Source organism: Hypoxylon fragiforme (assembly GCF_022984875.1).
Source record: "Hypoxylon fragiforme strain CBS 206.31 chromosome Unknown GGS25scaffold_5, whole genome shotgun sequence".
Lineage (NCBI taxonomy): Eukaryota > Fungi > Ascomycota > Sordariomycetes > Xylariales > Hypoxylaceae > Hypoxylon > Hypoxylon fragiforme.
In genome coordinates, this window is record NW_026054760.1 from 2,377,413 (window position 1) to 2,395,202 (window position 17,790).

Below are 17,790 nucleotides of genomic sequence, written 5' to 3' on the forward strand. Positions count from 1 at the left end.
AAACCCAACTAGAAGTCTACGTCGTTCGGTGCAAGCAAGCAAGTGGCACGATGTCATTTCTTGGCTATAAGACGTCGCATCATAGTATGAACGACTAGGTGCTTACATAGGTTATATATACCTATAGGTAATTCCCCGTAAGAAAATGCATCCCTGGGTTGTTTCGCTCTCGGGTAAGCACGAGGTTAACATCATTACCATCAAGCCGCAAACAAGTTTGCGAACAGCTTACACGGCATCTATTCAGTCTAAACCCTCGGCATCGTCTCATCTCTAAAAATACGACAACAAAACTACACGCCGCGCACGCATTCAGTCCTCTAGTCTAAGATAACAAACAAACGCTGTGCCTGCCTGTCCGTCTCTCTATGCCACAGTCTGGAATACAGCAAGTACATAGGTACGTAGGTTACAAGATTTTGCGATATATGTCATATCATATAATCTATCGGTATAGGTAAACAACACACTATATCTCTATATAGAGGTAGGTAGGTATCCTCCAAAAGCAAAAACGTGGCATGCTCGCTCGCTGACAGGAATCAAATCACGCAATGTAGCGGAACTCAGGGTGCCTATATCCCAGATCCGCCTTCTCCTGCTCCGTCAGTCCTTCCAACCGGTGGTTGCGGGCGCCGCGAGCCCGCAGGCGGTTCTCCCTGAGGCAGTACCATATGCCGAAGCTCGAGAGGAACAAGACGAATATCTGCGCGACAAGGTTGATGGTGTGTCCGATGGGGAAGTTAGGTCCGTCGTTGGGGAGATAGGCCCAGACGGCGAGGATACCGCCCATGGTTCCCAGCGTGACGATCCAACCGCCGGAAATAGCCCGTATGGCGGGGCCGGATGCATTGTTAAGGCCCCAGGACAGGAAACCTGGCCCGCCGGGGAAAGCGCCGAGAGCGCAAAGCCAGACAGCAGCGTATTTCACATGACTGCCCGAGCCCCATCGAAGCATGGAAAATCCTGTTATGCCGAGGAACGTAAATAAGGCTAGGTAGAGCCCTCGCATCCTCGTTTTATCGCTGATGAAACCTATGCCGATAGCAACAAGCGAAGCAGCCACATATACGGGAACAGTGTAGTATTGCGCCTCCAACGCTTCCCATCCGAGTTCCCTAAGAATAGTGGGCATGAAGACAGACAGTCCTTGCACTGTGATGTTGATGGCGAAAAACCCGGCAGCACAGATATAATTGTTGATGTTCATGAGTGCGCGCTTGACATGTTTCGCCTGCACCTTCTCGTTGGGGTGAGACTTGTGCTCAATACGAAGTCGTTCGGAAGCAATCCATTTCTCTCGGTCGTTTAGGTACTTCGAAGTTTCGGGGCTTTGGGGTAGGATGATAGGGGCTGCCATCGCAACGATTATGGTGAGAAGACCCTCGAAGAAGAAGATATTGCGCCAAGTGTGCAGCCTCGAACCTGCGATTCCCCAATCGGGGACCTGCGATAGACCGGCGGCCAACAACCCTCCAAAGGCTCCAGCAATAGATGCGGCCGAGACATATATGCCAACTCTGAAGTAAAGCTCTTCTCTCTTGTAGAAGGAGCTGAGGAAGAACGCCAATCCCGGCATGGTGCCACCTTCGAATATCCCCAACAGAGAACGAACCACGCAAAGCTGTGCGAAGGTCCTCACAAAGGCTGTCGCCACGGAGACGGCACCAAACCCAACCACGAGGCCGGGAAGATAATAGCGCGGGCCGACATGCTTGAGCAAAATGTTCGATGGCACTTCCACTGTCAAATAAACAACATAGAAGATGCTGGTCGCAATGTTGAATCGGTATCCGTAGAGGTCCAAATCCTCCTGCATTCCCTGAATCCGAGCATTTCCAATGTTTATTCTATATTACTTAATCAGCACAACGCAATGGTAAGCAAGAGTGCCCAAATAACCATACCGGTCTAGGAAGCAAAGGAGGTACAAGATGGTCACGGCAGGCACCAATTGCCAGTCGAGCTTCCTGCGAACAGCCGTCTCCTCTGCCACAGTCCAGGTGGGTGAATCGGAGGAGCCTTGGCTCTTCGTCTCGAGCGCGACCGCCTCGGGGTGATCGAGGTCGCTTTTCTCGTCTATGCTTCGTATCGGTGCCATGGTGTCTGTCCTTCTTGCGAACAGTCCTTGTGCGGGTAGCTGACGAAGTGAGGGATAAGTTAAAAGAGGGCGCCGAGAACGCGAGAAAACTGGCCTGGGGTTCCCAACTTTATCTTACAAGGTGATCTGCAAGCAGTTTTTAAAAGAAAAGAAAATGCGCCTGGGAAAAGTTCGGGGCTCTATCCACATGGGGGGGTTCCCAGTAGCCTGGAGGAGAGAAGGGGGTCCAGACCCTGGTTATGAGTTTTCGGCAAATTACCTGGGTAGTAAGAGGACTTGATGAAATCAACACCATCTACTCTTGGTGGCTTCGCCTAGACGGATATTCTACATAGCACTAGACTTGGCAAAATGCGTCGGTCAAGGGTGCCTTGGATGATGCTTGCTTACGGACGCTACCCCGCGAAATAGCTGGTAGCATAGGGCTTGGCTCTGTCTCGTTTTCAGATCTTTCTCCGCAAATCTTCGGCAAGAAAAATCATGGTGGTGAAACTAGTTTCATCGTGCAACTAATACTTAGTCATACATACATATGTAGTCAATGAAGTATTACCTGATCATTTGTAGTTGTGGCTGATCACGGTGGTATAAGAATAACCGGACTTTGCATTGTATTTTGACTGCCAGCAAGGGAATTGGATATCTTGCCATGCTGTGTCTGTCGTGGTTGGGTGGTGACCCAGCTTCGAACACACCGCGTCGGTTGTAAGACTTGGCAATGCTGCCCGTTGTCAAGTGGTGGTGGGGGGGAGGGGGGTTGGTACACGACACCCCCGAGTTGTCTGTCATTGCTATTATCCATAGATAGATGGTCAATGGCGACACGGGACGCATAGGCATAGGACTGCTTAGTACAGGCTGTAAGCATATTATGTGGATATCGAAGCATCCATTACCGAGAAAGCTCCAAGAATAAAGTGAAAGAGCATATCGCCAATAATTACTTATATAGTGTGTGTTCACTGTGTTGCCGTTGTTGTAATAGGGTAATTGATTTTGTAAACCTTGTTTTGTAAGCTCGTTAGGGCGATAAGAAACCTCCCGTTCTGCTTCTACTACTAGTAGTGTAGTACACCCCACCTTTTACCCCAAGGTGGGTAAAACAACTTAAAGCATGGAGATGGAATCCCATTGGAGTCTTGGAATTGTTCAAGGTTAATCGCAGCAAGCAGTTTCTACAGACTACAGCTGCAGCCGTGCTACCTTAAGCCCGTTAGGGCCTAGACTGGATTAGCTGCAGCACTACACAACATAATAACTACTATAACTAACGCCACAGGAGCCACAACATCCATTCGTTGAAGATTGTATTAACATTTGAAGCTCCAGGTTTTTGGGGGCGTTCATTTTTTTTGGCCATTTTTCCGGTCGTGGGGCCGGCATCTTGGAATCCAATAAGCTTCTTCGAATTCCCCATGGACTCTTTTCCAATCAGCGTCGAGTATTTGACTTTTACCGGTTTGACGCTAGAGATGGAAATACAGTAAGCCAAGCTCGGCCGATACTACAATCCCCTACATGCCTAACCTACATGTAGGTATGTACAATACAATATATGTAGTATTACCTACTTACCGGTACTTACTTGTTACGAAGTTGCATCACGACATGGGAAGATTCAAGGTCCAAGCCATCGAACTCGGTGAAATAGAGCATGATAACCATGTAGATGTTTATTAATATCTGCCTCTTACCTTCCTACCTACAAAAGACGGCCCGTTATCTTCTTGCTTGGCTGCATAGGAATAGGCATGATAGGTAAAGTCAAGCCTATCCAACTTCAACTTTACTTACTCCTCACTCCATACTCCAAGAAAAAAACCCTTTCTTTAGTTTAGTACCTCCTACTTTCTAGAGGGTGTCGTGTTGTAAAACGTTATATACGCGTAAGCTGCCCGGCGCATATCGATCGAAGCGATGCGACTCCGGCCGGTATCCATAGAAGGGTGGGATCCATAATTATGTAAATGAGAGGAAGCGGTGGGTTTCTACCAAAGTTTGTAACCTACACTACCTATGCATGTATGGACTTACATTAAGTTACATACCTTGGTTCTGGTATGTATGTAAGTCAGTATGCTACCTAGGGTAGATTATGTATGTAAGTTTCGATGTAAGTGTGAATTAACTCCCCTAGTACCTAGCCAGGTAGGTACCTAGATGGGATGTGTGCATCAATGTTTTGCGGCTGCATAATCTTTGCGTGCGACGTTAATCTAGACCTCCTACCTACTTCAACCTTCGTCCTTGGTGGAAGAATTCTGGAAAGAAGGCGACCGCGGCAAAAAAGGCAACGGGTTGAACCCTTCCTGCATCGATATTAATAAAAATTTAATAAATTAAGCGCGCAACTTTCTTTTATTTTCTCTTCTCTTCTTTTTCTTTTTCCAACAACGTCGGTAGTAGAATTTGAAGCTTTATATAGGTAAGGTAGATGTCGCGACTCCGAAGCATAACTTTTTGCCACCCATACCCATGGAAAGGAAGGAGTCGCTTGGGCCGTTCGATGCGTATTAACGACCGCAGAGTCAAATAAAGCGGCAAAGATAGAAAGAGTGAGAAAGCGAATCCCTAGTAAAGTCCGATGATATATTGCCTACCTACACCAGCTGCCATCTCTTTGGATAAAGCGTTTGCCTATCTATTTTATTCGACGTTTATTTGACGAACTCGACTGAAGCTGTGCCAGTTGTTGGAAGGAAACAAGAATAATGTCTTTGGATAGTTATCGATGAGCCAATAGTAGCGGTCAACCACCTCCTTGGACATTGATCGGAGATCTCGGAGTGTCAACCTAACGCTAAACAAAGCTATCGACTTTGGGGCCTTTAAGCTTAAGCTCAAGCCAACTTGAATTCGATATCGCATGTTAGTGACAATCAGGTGAACTCGTCGCAACGTCTCCTCATCATCGACAATCGAGTCTTCTTCACTTCGGGTTTTGTTCTTACAATATCATATCGCATTTCAAGACGAGAATGAATCTTCAAAGTATTTTATACCGCGATGAAAGCATTAATTGGATTAAACCTCAGCTCTGTATGGAATATAAGGTCGCCATATCGCATTTCAAGACGAGAATGAATCTTCAAAGTATTTTATACCGCGATGAAAGCATTAATTGGATTAAACCTCAGCTCTGTATGGAATATAAGGTCGCCATACAGAGGAGAAGAGTCATATCTCATATCTCATTTTATCTTCCAACCGCTCTGTAACTCCTTTTTAAAACCCCCTTCCCCTTCCCTTTCCCCTTTCCATTCCATTTTCTCTCTCCTGCTTTTTTTGCAAAAAAAAAAAAAATCCTCCTCAACCCTCAACCCTCACCATTAAAGCAGAAAATACCGCCCCAATTTTTTTTTGTTGTACCGTTATCCATCCAGACATATCCATTCCATCATCTAAAATTATAGACATTACAGTAGAGTGTAATCGTTCTGTCTAGCCGAAGAAGAAAAACGGCGCGAGATGATTTATTCCATCAATAAATGGAAACTTCCCAAGCGCTGTAATCCGCATCTCATTACAGCTCCCCGTTCTAGAGCTCAAAAGACTTTATTACCATTACCCTCCCTTGTTGTTTTAGCGAACCGTTGTCTATACCTTAACCTTGAGCTTTGCGCCAGTGACCCAATACCTCGCCACACCTAGGGTGATCGCCGCGAGAACGGTGACGAGGCCGGCCCACACCTGGGCCCAGACATAGGACCCACCCGAGAAATCAATAATCGCACCCGCTGTTGGTGGGCCAGCAACCGTTGCGAAGGCGATGATGGTGCAGCACATGCCAAACCTGACCCCCATCTTCGAAGGGTCCGTGGTTAAACTGGCTAGGGCGGTGCTGAACGAGCCTTGAGTCGCGTTGTTGGTGACCCCAAACACGATCGCGAAGGCATACATGGTAGACGGTGTCTTGATGGCGATCCAGGCAAAGAAAGTAATGGCTAGGGTGATGGCCGACAGAATGTAAGTGTTGAGGGGGCCAAGGTAGGTGTCGGCGATGTAGCCAATGATAGGTCGAGTAGGAACTCCCACTGCGTTCATGATGAGTAGTAGGGAGACAGCAGAGGTAGGGCTGAAGGAGGCAACAGTGATAGCGTATGTGTTTACCTGTGCATACAGTTGTTAGCAAAAAAGATAGATGGATATGTAGGCCCCTTAAAGCTATGGTATTTTGCTTGAGGGTGGTAAGTGCATAGTTTACTTACATAAAAGTAGCCGAAATAGAGGGCCCAAAAGAACAGGAAAGTCCCCGCGATGAAGATCACGTAGGGGGGCTCCTTGAAGGCAGGCCACTCCACAACGGGACCAGCTTTGCGGGGAACCAGACGTGGCTTGAGCAGGACATTCATGATGAGAACCATGGACAGAGCCACGAAGCCGGCACACCGAACGGCCCAGGGAAACCCAATGATGGGGATAAGGTACTGGACAGTCGCTGGGAATATGATACTCCCTGTCCCCGTTCCAGCTGTGGCTAGTGACAAGGCGAAGGCGCGCCTCTTGTTGAAGTATGAGGAGATGATGGTGATGGTAGGCATGAACATCAAGCCCAGACCAATACCAGTGCAGACACCCTGTGCTAGGAAAATCTGCCAGTACTGTGTGGCTAGGCTTGTCATGAAGGTGCCTACCAGAGCGATGAAGGAGCCACCCATAACGGTCTCTCGTGCGTATCCCGCATCAGCGAGACGTCCAGCCACGGTGCAGATGAGGTTGTTCAGGAAGACCTGGACGGAGCCGATCCAAGAGATTTGCGCTGCGGGGAGTTTGAGGGTCTCAGTATAATACAACTGATATATGCCAAAAGCTGCACCGTAGCCGCAAGCCATCGCATTGATGAAATGGCAAGCCACTACCTGGCGCCAGGCGACTGAACCACCATCGGGGTAGTCAAGATCCTCATCGTCGCTCGCCGGGCTTGGTACGACATCCTCACTATGGGGGAGCGATACCTCGCTGTGGGCTAGATGAGAAACTGTGACCGTATGTTGGGGTTTTTTGTGGCTCTCAGTAACAACCATGATTGGCAAAGAGGGAAGGATGTTGGCGGGTTGAGATGCCTTTGAAGTGTGAAGTGCACTGATAGTGTAGAAGAGATGAGAGACGATGGTAATATGATCATCGCCATGCTAGCCATCACGATGCGGCCTCTCATATATTCATCGGACCCTCGAGGGCCTCAAAACTCGAACGGAACATATTACACATCAAAAACATCACGATATTGCCACGATGTCGCAATCGAGCTAAAAACAAGGCCCCAGCGTCCGTTAACGGCTGCGCGGACTTGTCATGGAATTTCCATGTGGAGAAAAGCGCATAGGGGCGATGGTCTGGCCGCAGTTTGCTGACACTACGGCAACTGTGCCATCCCCAAAACATATCCCATGCCTATCCCATGTCTATCCCATGCCTATCCCATGCGTATTCCTCGAGGAGGTTGGCAGATCTTCACACGCATGGTAGCGAACCGGAAGCTTTCGCGTTGACACGGAGTTCGTCGAGACCTCAACGTGACGATAACGAAGCAGAATTGCACAATATCACGAGGTGTGTCATGGCTAACACTTCATTACCGATAACGCACCAGACTGGAGAAGAACAACGGTGAGGGCAACGTCTGGGCTACGCTTTACCATCTTTTCCACTCCACTTTGTCATCTCGATAGTGTCTGGGTTGGAGCATTTTTCAGTCGAGACTGGGCATCAATTCCTTTAGCCCTTTTTCCATGTTACCCTCACTTTGACCCTCCTCCGCCTCCGACTCCCCTCTCTTGCAGGGGGAAAGGGAAAAAAGAGAGGGAAAAAATACATAGATGTACGTAGTAGGTATCGTGATATGGGTCATCGGTCACGTCTACTGGAAACCGGGAACGAGGGAAGGGGAATGGGAAAAGGGAGGGGGAGGGGAGGAGCCAAAAAAAGAAAAGATAAAAAAAAAAGGTAAAAAGAAAGGAAGGGGTGGAGAATGGGAGAATGATTTTTAGCTGAAAGTGGGCGACGGTGAGGAACTTGGGTGTGTGAAGGGAAAGAACTGGTAACTTGAGTCACCACTTGGCCCCGAGCCGCTTTTCTGATCTGGCGCCAAGGCGGTTACCATGCCAGGGGAAACCAGAGGCTAGTACCGTATTAGGTTTGGCGCATCACCGATCTAGTTTAACTCAACGTCACAAGTCCCGGGGAAGGATATTGACTGGCGGTAACTGCCGGATGCGCCGCCAATGATCGTCTCCAATTTGTTGCTTTTAGCTTATTATTTTTAGTTTTCAATCGACGCCGCTTTAGTTGACGTTTGATGGTTTTAACAGCGACATGTGGGTTTTAAACTTCCAAGGTTGTTAGAAACTGCACATGTGCAAGGTAGAGCTAGCTGCTTACTACCTAGTTGGTACCTAGGTTACAGGTAGGTAAGGTATGTATACATCAATTTGTATAGCTTCCAAGCTTGTTAGGTTTCAACCCCATCCCAACATTGAACTTTCTCAACTAAAGTCCTCCAACTACCTGCTTCCTTTCATCTTTTTTCTTTCTCTTTTTATCAACTTCTTCAACTTCTTCTTCTTCTTCTTCTTCTTCTTTCTCTTTTTTTAGACCCGTACCACTAACGTCTCATCCATGGTCCATTTTTATAACTAAAAAAAAAACATTTTTCCAACAACCCGGTATGGGTTGGGTACCTCATGATTTTGAAGACTCGAAAGTTCTAGCCTGACTCCATATGTCCATGTGTGGTGCTGTCGATAATATCTGGATATCTTTTCCTCGTGTAACCCTAGTTGATCTACCCCGTATATGTCTTAGACGGGGCGGCTCTACCCGACAGACGGATGATAATTCTCTCGGCAACATAAAAATCCTATATATCCATATAATCCATATATACCAACATACCGACATGAGGCACATACAACCTACATACAACCTACATACATACATACTCACATCTATACTTACATACGTACATATCACATACTTGATATCCATCACACACATGAGTATTTATTAGACAATTCAAGATCGTCATGTCGTCACACACTACCTACTACTAGTGCCTACCTCTTACCTACCTAGTTAATACCATCTATCTTGTAGGTTTATCACCTAGTAGGGTACGTAGGTACGTATAAGTAGGCTTATAGAATACTAGGTATTAGGGTAGCACACTAGGTATGCCAAGTAGATGGGAAGAGACAGTTATAAGCATCGTTTATATTTGCAGGCTAGGGTTCTTTCATGATACCTAACATTCATCCTCGCCCAGGTAGCGATAGATAAGAGTTAAAGGAAAAGAGGAAACACAATGCGAAAAGCTTCAAAACAACTATCGACCGTCCAGAAATATAGGAGAAGCAGGACAACCCATTTTCAACACAATTTCCCACTCCGTATGGGTGTAGGTTCCTTGCCCAGCCTTTCGTACGCCCTATTAGAAATTGACGGTCGAGCATCTGTGCCATGTATACCTCACCCTCCAGCATGCAGTCCCCTGTGTGACACTCCGGTATTTTCTTTCTAGAGAAAAAAAAAGTGTGTCCTTGCTGTCGCCCCGTCTTCTTGCCTCTTGCCTCTGGAACAGACTTGAGATGTTTCCAAAGCTTGCTTTGTGTTTTGTTGTGTCGAAGCCAATGACTTGGCCAACCTTGTATCTGATAGCAAAAGCAGGCGACGTTGTGGATTGACAAGCAAAGTACGATCCAACGCCCTTTTCAGATAAACCCTTTCGCAAGATAATCATTCCCGGCATACCATTTCTTGGTGTGGAAAAAAAGAAAAAGGAGTGTAACGGCCTCGCGGCCCATATTAAGTACCTTGTTTTCCATGCGCCTCACCCGATTCCAGGAGGAATGAAACTCCGACGTCAGGAAACAAAGACAGCGCTCTTCCGCCCAAACTTCCCCTTACAATCGCATCGCATCGCTTCGCTTTCGCGCTAAGCGGGAAACACACGTACACACCATATCGCCACGAATCCATGTTATAAGTGCGAACTGCTGGCTTCAAAGATACAAACACGCCTAGCTGGCAAGCTAGGTTTGGCGTCGATGAAGCCAACAGATTCGACTCTCCACCCTCAAAGTAGATGCAATTCAGAAAGGTAGCGTAACATCTGCTGCTAGCATACCATAACTCATCTCGCCTGACACGTATTGCAGAGTTTTGACGTCTTGGTAGGTGCCCGTTTGTATATCAGGTCCCCTACCGCTTGCGCTTCTTGTGCTTGTCGCCTGCTAGCGCAGGAACCGCAATAGGAGCAGCGGGTAGGAGAGTAGGGGGGCCAGCAACATCTGCTGCTGTCTTGATGGGAACGCCCATGTGGCGGCCGTAGCGCCCCTTTCTGCCGTTGCCCTCATCTTCGCTGATGCATTGATCGGCGCTGAGACCGGCATCACGGCAACGACCACAAGGCCGTTGACGGTCACAGCCTTTCTTGCTCTTGCGGCATCGCTGACAGCGGGGCTTGGTAGATAAGTCCGGTTGGTCATCCTCACCCGGCTGCCCGGGGAGTGCGGTGGCTGAAGCAATAGAAGGCTTACGTGAATGGGTCGGTAGAGAGGCAGGCGACATTGGGCCAGCAGTGGCGGCAATGGCAGTGTTAACTTTCTTCGTCTTGGTAGTTTTGGGAGCCTTGAAAGGCTTAGACTTGACGGGCTTTGCACCTGGTGCCTGCGGCTTTCCAGCTTGTTGGGGCTTAGGTTTGGTGTCATTGGATTTCAGTCCTGCAAGAGGACCATCGTCGGCGCCGTCCTCGTAATCAGCGTCATCGCCGCTAGCATCAGCGCTGTCGCGCGACGGTATAAAGTGGTTGTGCGTTGCCTGATAGACCTTGCGATTGTTACCAGACGCGTCAAGCTTCTGCCGACGCGATGGTGGCAAGTCATTCTCGCTTTCACTGTCGGCGTCGCTCGTGGCACCGGTAGACGAAGCGACATCAGCTCTACCGCTGAAGGTATCATCTAACGTCGAGGCAGACGTTCTGCCGTGTGAAATGTTGGACATTTCACCCAGTCTCATAAGCTGGATGGCGACATCTTTGTCCTCCTCAGAGACACAACTTCCAATAGTTGGGTCAGGGGTAGGTAATATACCAGCACTATTGCCAGGATAACCAGTGCTGCCACGATGGCGTCTGGCGTCGCTAATTGGCGTCGCAAACATGCCAGCTTGGCCGTACCCATTGCTGTAGCTCTGGGGAGATTGGAGGGGTCGAGGGTTTGTAAAGGCGTTCTGCCCAGGGTGCGCAAATGGGAAAGATGGTCGCTGGTGCTCAACACGACGCACAGGCGAGACCGACGGGTTAGAAGTCGCAGCTGGCATCTGAGGCGGCGCAAAGAGTGGTAGTTCCTGTAATCAAAGACGGTTAGACCAAGACCTTTCTCGACGTGCTTTTCGGCATGCTTTGTTTGGGGTAGACTTACCGAGCTTTCAAATTTGGCGCGTTTACGGCGACCACCTTCTACAATGTTCTCGACGCTGATGTCGGTGTTGCCAATCTGTTCCTTTGCTTTGCTAGACACAGAAGCAGAAGCGCCGTCTCCACTGCTATATCCATTGAGGCTATCGCTGTGGTTGTCGTAGTTTGCTGCACGGTTCTTGATAGAGCGTGAACGACCTTTCTTCCCAGCTGTTGGGTTCGTGCTAGCAGACGCGCTACGTCGGCCGCGACCTCTGTTGGGAGAAGGACTACGTCTTCGAGAAGTTCTTGACGTGGGCCGTGAAATATGGTGGCCTAGTTGTTGGCCCGCGTATTCAATCGGCGCAGGTTGAAAATTGTTCGGCACAAATACACCTGCTGGTGGAGGGGACTCTTCAATGACTCTCACATAGACGACCATATTGTTACTGAAATTCTCATATCTTGCAATGAGGGTGTTGCGTCGATCGTCCTCGAAACTGACACCCTTACCCCCATGATAGAGGCCATAAAAGTTCTTCACAGTCGAGATTATTGATTCGGTGTCATCATGAGGGTAAATCTGAACACGCAGTGGGAGTCGTGCGCGATATTGGGGAGATTCGGGGAAGAGAAGTTCGAATTGAACATGTTTCGGGGTTATGGGTTGTCGGGGGGAGGCACTGCCACTATTGGATCCGGCAGAAGCGGATTGGTAAACGTCAATGGGTGAAGCAGACGCCATTCCGCCTGCCTCACGGATCGCTTCCGTGTAGAGAGGGAGAGTGTCGATGACGGAGGGACAGCTGATGCTCAAAGTGGAGAAAAGCGCTCAACTACCGTTCGGGATGCGGTTTGGTTTTGCTGGGAGGAAAAAGAAAAAGGAGATTCCGTCGCCAGCAGACTCGATGACTCCAAAAGGTAGTCAATGCTTTTATTTGATTTTATTTCTTGCAAGTTCCCGCCTTTTAGATCCTAGAGTACCTAGAACGGACGGTCCTACCAGACCAGGATATACGTCGGGGCAAATTGGCTTGGTGGAAGCGGTCAGGGTCGATCGCAAAGAATTTACGGGAGGAGTTGGGAGTAGGTAAAAACAATTCTTCTCGATTAGAGAGAGAATCTTAAGACATGTTAGTGAATATCTTATAGATACGAATAGAAATGCGTGGTAGAGAATCACAAGTGGTACGGTACGGTTGGGTAACCCGGTCACGGAACTAGCACTTGCTGAGCAGTGATTTTCTTTGGATTTCCTTGGTGATGTCGGAGGAGGTCGAAAGTGAGGGACGAATACGAAAGGTAGATTGGATAGATAGGGGTCCAAATGAAGCAAATACGTGATCGCATTAGGTACCAATGCTGAAATAACTTACTATTTAGAAGAATGGATGGCGTGGTTGCGCTTATAGATGCTTTTCAATTCGAGCTGGAGATGTATGAGTATAACCCCCGATCGACCTACGGCACCAAAGGGAGTCAGTGTCTAGCAATGGGAAATACGAGCTAGGACGGTGGAAAGCGGTTACAATAATTGATGGAATGGATGTAGAGATGGATTAAGAAGCTTACCAAGGAAGATGGAAATATGTTGGATGAGAGTTGTTCGAGAAATGGAAGTTGGTGTAAAGAGGAGGTGGAAGAGTTTAGTAGAGTAGTATGTATTTTAGTATGTAGTAGGTAGAGTAGGTAGAGCAAGGTAGAGGTAGAGTAGAGAGAGTTGAGGTTTTGCAGAGAGTGAGTCTCCAGAAAAAATGGCTTCCAAGGTTTCCCACACAAGTTGTAAAGCAACCACTAAAAGCACTAAAAGGGAAGTACATCCAGTCCCCGTCCAGCGCAGTACCTGCCTAACGATCAGAGGGGAACCAGTACTCGGGGGGCATGTAAACCAGGGCCACCCAGGCCATGACCAGCGCACCAGCACACCCGCACCCACACCAATTACCAGTCTACATGACCACTAATGTACCTAGCTAGCGGGTGCTAGTAGGCTGTTTTAGTGATCCATAGATGCACAAAACCGACAACGTACCACTGAAGAGCCAGAAAAGAACGGGTCTAAAGTTACAAGTACAGTTCCGTACCATCCAATCCATCCCATCCGATCCATCCCCTCCCAACCCAATCTTGTTAAACATTTGAATGTTTACAAGTTTGTATTTTAACCAGTTTTATTAGAAGAAGTCCTGGAGGATAAGTATGTGTTTGAAGATTGAAAAGGAAGAAGAAAGGGGAAAAAAAAAAAGAATAGAAGGGGAAGATTAGGTATGTCTGGTTATAGATGATCATACATGTTGTTATTATATTCATATTCAGAAATTGGAAAATACTATTGATGATGTAGATAGTTACCAGTACATACATACATCTACCTGCATGGATACTACTATGTATACTTACAGTATGTAATATTGGATGGATGGATGGATACAACAAGTACCTAACCTACATACATATACACCAGACAGTGGCAGACCAGACAGGACAGTGACAGACCAGACACTTCCATCTAACCTACATAGTTACATACTAACCATACTAACCAGTCCTACTAATCAGAGGTTGAACAGTTACAAAAGTCAAAAAAGGCACATGCAGCTTAGCGTGATGTCTCTGAAGTCCGTAATGTCTCTGGCATTCCTCCACGTTGACTACATATGTATCATACTTAATCTACATATACATTAGCTAGTACACCCACTGTCACCCAGTCGGTTTGTCAAGTTACAAGATCGGCAACGAAATGCGACTAGCACGAGACTGACATCGCCCAGAATTGACAGGGACAGCAAGCATCGCACAAGCTACAATTTGGGTTTGCAACTTGGGAGAAGTTTGCTTATTTTATGTAAAATGTATTATACAATAGTTATTAGGTATAGTTAATACATTATACCTATGTATCATACATACTTGGCTGATCATAATGTTGGTCCAAGTTGAACCTTTTTGCGACTTGGGAATTCTCCCCCTTTAATGTAATACACCTAAATCTGTAGCAGCTTTCCGCCGATTCTGCATACTTGGAGATATTGAAGTCGCAAACATGAAGAGATACATAATACAACACTTGAGGGCCGAGACAAGCACGCACGATACAAGTACGTTAGTTATGTGTACATACCTTTCATACATACATACATAGTACGGACTTGCGCAGGGCCAAGTACTTTAGCCACGTACTTCGTACATACTACATACATATTATGTACACACACATATGTACATACCTACATGTATACGATGTGTGTAGGATTATGGAATGGATGGCGATTCGCACATATTGCCCGACAGCAATACATGGATCTCCGCGTACGTAGTGTGGGATACTTGCATAGCAAATTCGACGGTGCGCTTGTGTTGCGCGTTGCGTCAAGCATTGCCTTCGAATGAAGCTGCTTCACATCAATAACTACGATGTAGTAGGTAGACCGTAACAGTAGATATGTAATAGATATTAGCTAGGTATGTATGAAGTATGTAGGAGATCTAATCGATCGTGCTAAGATCCCATAGAGATGAGCGCAAACAAATTTGTTAGATGTCTATTACCTAGGGGCTAGTATACATTGTATTGTACAATATAATACACTATATGTATGTAGTTAATATACATCTGTATCCCCTTGACTTTGCGCATTGCGACGTCAAGCTTGTATGTAAGAATGGCCTATCTTGACATCCCGTGTATTGCTCCAGACAGCCAGAGCCATACATTTATTGCGCGCTTCCGGCAGGTCAAGATACAGATACATTAATAGACAATAACTTATCCAGGTGCTACTTGGCGGCACGTAATTAACTATGTATGTGGCATGTGCGGCACCTAGGTAGGTTACGGCATCACCCGGCCTTTCTCTTTCAAGATTCAGGCACATACTGTAGTTATATAACTACACACACATAACTACACGCTCGCAACTTGCCTACACTGCATAGTACTCAAAGTCACACTAGGCGCATTCGTGCGATTCTTCTTGTTCCAGGGGAAGTTGGCCAAAAAGGTTGTACTGGTGCATATTCAAGCTTTCCATGATGCATGCTGAAGAATGCGCTCTTTTTGCGACGTCCCCTTGACGCTGAATACTACTTAAAAGCTATGCGCCGCCGTTGCTCGAGGCGTTGCCGATCCGAATCAACGCTGAGCTGAGGCTCGAGCTTTGCAAAAGAAGCCATTGGCGCTTTGCGCATCACCTGAGCACTTCATCATACCTCTACAACACCTATTTTCCTGGGGCGCATTGCATATCGCATCTCACTTACCTAATTTACTCACTTGGAAGCATTGCGCAAAAGAAAGAATAAGTAAACCTGTCTTGCCTTTACATCGCATAGCATAGGTAGTTAACTGTATCCTTCACAAAAGGGTCATCGACGAGGGGATCTGAAGTGAGCGAACAATCAGGTGCCATTTGGTCCTCGGTATTCCGTACCAGCTCCGTGCGGTTCGTGGTCGCAAACGAAGCTCATCGTACCTATTGTATGCGAGTTGAGGTGAGCAAAGCGGGCAAGTAGACAACCTATCCAGCCAATGGCACGTCATCTTAGGTGCGCCAGTTTGTCAGAAAGGCAGGGATTCGAGTACTCAGGTGTGCCCAGCAAAATTGGGTAGGGTACGTACGCAGCAGATAAACAATCAAGGACCACTCGGAGAGGTCCCTCAGCGCATCTAGAGGATACCTGAGGGTCTCTGGATAGTGGTGTGAGTGGGCACGGGAGAATCTAGAATTTGCAATTCACAAAACTGATGGACGGATGTACAGTAGAGAGCGGGCAAACGTGGCGAAGGGGCCTTGATGGCCCGTCATCTCGTCATTAGGTACAGTAGGTAGTTACTAGGCATGTAGGTAGTAGGGCCTGCCCGGCTTGGTAGGGGGCCTGGGGCAGGTAGGTAGGTACTAGTTAGCCTTACATAACTTCATGTATGTACCTACTACCTACGTATGTACGTAGTAGCAGAAAAGTTGAACGTCCAGGCCGGGCAGGCCCCCTTGCTCCAGATGGAAGAAGAAAAGCAAAAAGAAGAAGTGGGATCTGACCCCATGTTTGGTCTTATGTTTTATGTTTAAACCACATCGACATGGATACGCCGTCTCGGTCATAGGAATCGTGTAATATTTAAGAACGTGAGACGGAAGGGGAACATGTGAAGCTGTCTGCTACCTTCAGTATACTACATATATGTATGTGTATGTAGTAGCTCTTATTCATCTTTATTATCATCTTACTGATTATCATCCTACTGATTATCATCTTACTGGTTATTATCTTACTGATGCCATTGTACCCGACTAGGAAGCGAGTGACACACTGTTTTAGTGGTAGGGTTGGACAAATACCCAGTATCCACTACAGAATGCCAGTTTTCGCGATAGGCGCAAAAGGATAAGGAAAAAGGGCACACATAATAAGAAAAAAAAACATTGAAGAAAAGGCGCAGTTAGCTACCTATTACATCTCCAAGTAGGTAACCTTGAACCATGTACGTTAAATTCTCACGAGATACGGGAACACGGACACGGGATATGGGACACAAAAAAAAAGAAGAGATCGCATTGGGAAATCATTGGGAAAAGCATTAGAACTGGAGTTGGATGGCGACTTCATGTTGGTTTTGGTTTGTATGCGCTGGCGACGAGTTTCATCCACATGGATCGAATCAGAACCCTGGGAAGACGACCAGCTTCTGACAACCCAGATCCTTTCAACCAAGAACTGAGCCGATAGATAAAAAGGTATACATAGTAGGTTTAGTTCGAATGCTCTTCTTGCGCAGCCAAGCGCGGCCTGCCTTTGGGCGCACTTTGGCACTTTGCGGATCGCCCGACAACTTGTTTCTCCACGCGCCAGCGCCGGAGCTCACTGGTTGGCTAATGACAACAGAAAAACATCCACGACTTCTTTAGACCCTTCACTCGCCTATTCGAGTCACTTCAAAACAAACAAACGAGGATCTAGCCAAGGTCGCGGCCATCCTCTTACCTACTATGTACCTACCATAGTTTCAGAACATTCCTGCTCTTTCTCAAGTTTCTCTCTCTCTTTCTTGTGCGCGACATCAGAAAGCTCCAGTTTCTCGGTTCCTAGTCTTCGGTACAACATATTACCAAAATAACCAAAGGAACAAATCCATACATCCATACATCCCATACTTATGTATGAGAGCAGGTCATGTTGCGAACATTGCAAGTCAGCGCATCACAAGTACATACTTAACTTACTTGCCTACAACTTGCCTACTTACTTACCTACCTACTAACCTAGGTAGTTACCCTTGTATTGTACACTTGATAAC

At 47.1% G+C, this 17,790-nt stretch overlaps 3 protein-coding genes across 3 annotated transcripts; all 3 read right to left on the bottom strand.

Moving 5' to 3' along the window:
• Positions 1-547: 547 nt before the first annotated feature.
• Positions 548-2,101, bottom strand: GGS25DRAFT_521869 (MFS general substrate transporter; the record flags this gene model as incomplete). Its single annotated transcript, XM_049264124.1, has 2 exons — positions 548-1,850; positions 1,908-2,101. 2 exons carry the CDS (start codon positions 2,099-2,101, stop codon positions 548-550), a joined length of 1,497 nt encoding a protein of 498 aa, XP_049116842.1.
• Positions 2,102-5,508: 3,407 nt separating this feature from the next.
• GGS25DRAFT_287882 (MFS general substrate transporter) lies at positions 5,509-7,313 on the bottom strand. Its single transcript, XM_049257530.1, has 2 exons — positions 6,310-7,313; positions 5,509-6,211 (listed from the first exon to the last, which is right to left on the bottom strand). Exons 1-2 carry the CDS (start codon positions 7,123-7,125, stop codon positions 5,699-5,701), a joined length of 1,329 nt encoding a protein of 442 aa, XP_049116843.1. The 5' UTR covers positions 7,126-7,313; the 3' UTR covers positions 5,509-5,698.
• A 2,761-nt stretch (positions 7,314-10,074) lies between these two features.
• GGS25DRAFT_287935 (uncharacterized protein) lies at positions 10,075-12,517 on the bottom strand. Its single transcript, XM_049257531.1, has 2 exons — positions 11,521-12,517; positions 10,075-11,446 (listed from the first exon to the last, which is right to left on the bottom strand). The coding sequence occupies exons 1-2, from the start codon at positions 12,238-12,240 to the stop codon at positions 10,301-10,303; spliced, it is 1,866 nt and encodes a 621-aa protein (XP_049116844.1). The 5' UTR covers positions 12,241-12,517; the 3' UTR covers positions 10,075-10,300.
• Positions 12,518-17,790: the final 5,273 nt, after the last annotated feature.

Excerpts from the sequence above, each read along its gene's own strand:
- GGS25DRAFT_287935 (XM_049257531.1), bottom strand. The coding sequence starts at position 12,240 with ATGGCGTCTGCTTCACCCATTGACGTTTACCAATCCGCTTCTGCCGGA. Across the intron at positions 11,447-11,520 it reads GCGCCAAATTTGAAAGCTCG|GAACTACCACTCTTTGCGCC; the intron begins GTAAGTCTACCC and ends CTTTGATTACAG.
- GGS25DRAFT_287882 (XM_049257530.1), bottom strand. The coding sequence starts at position 7,125 with ATGGTTGTTACTGAGAGCCACAAAAAACCCCAACATACGGTCACAGTT. Across the intron at positions 6,212-6,309 it reads TCTATTTCGGCTACTTTTAT|GTAAACACATACGCTATCAC; the intron begins GTAAGTAAACTA and ends CTGTATGCACAG.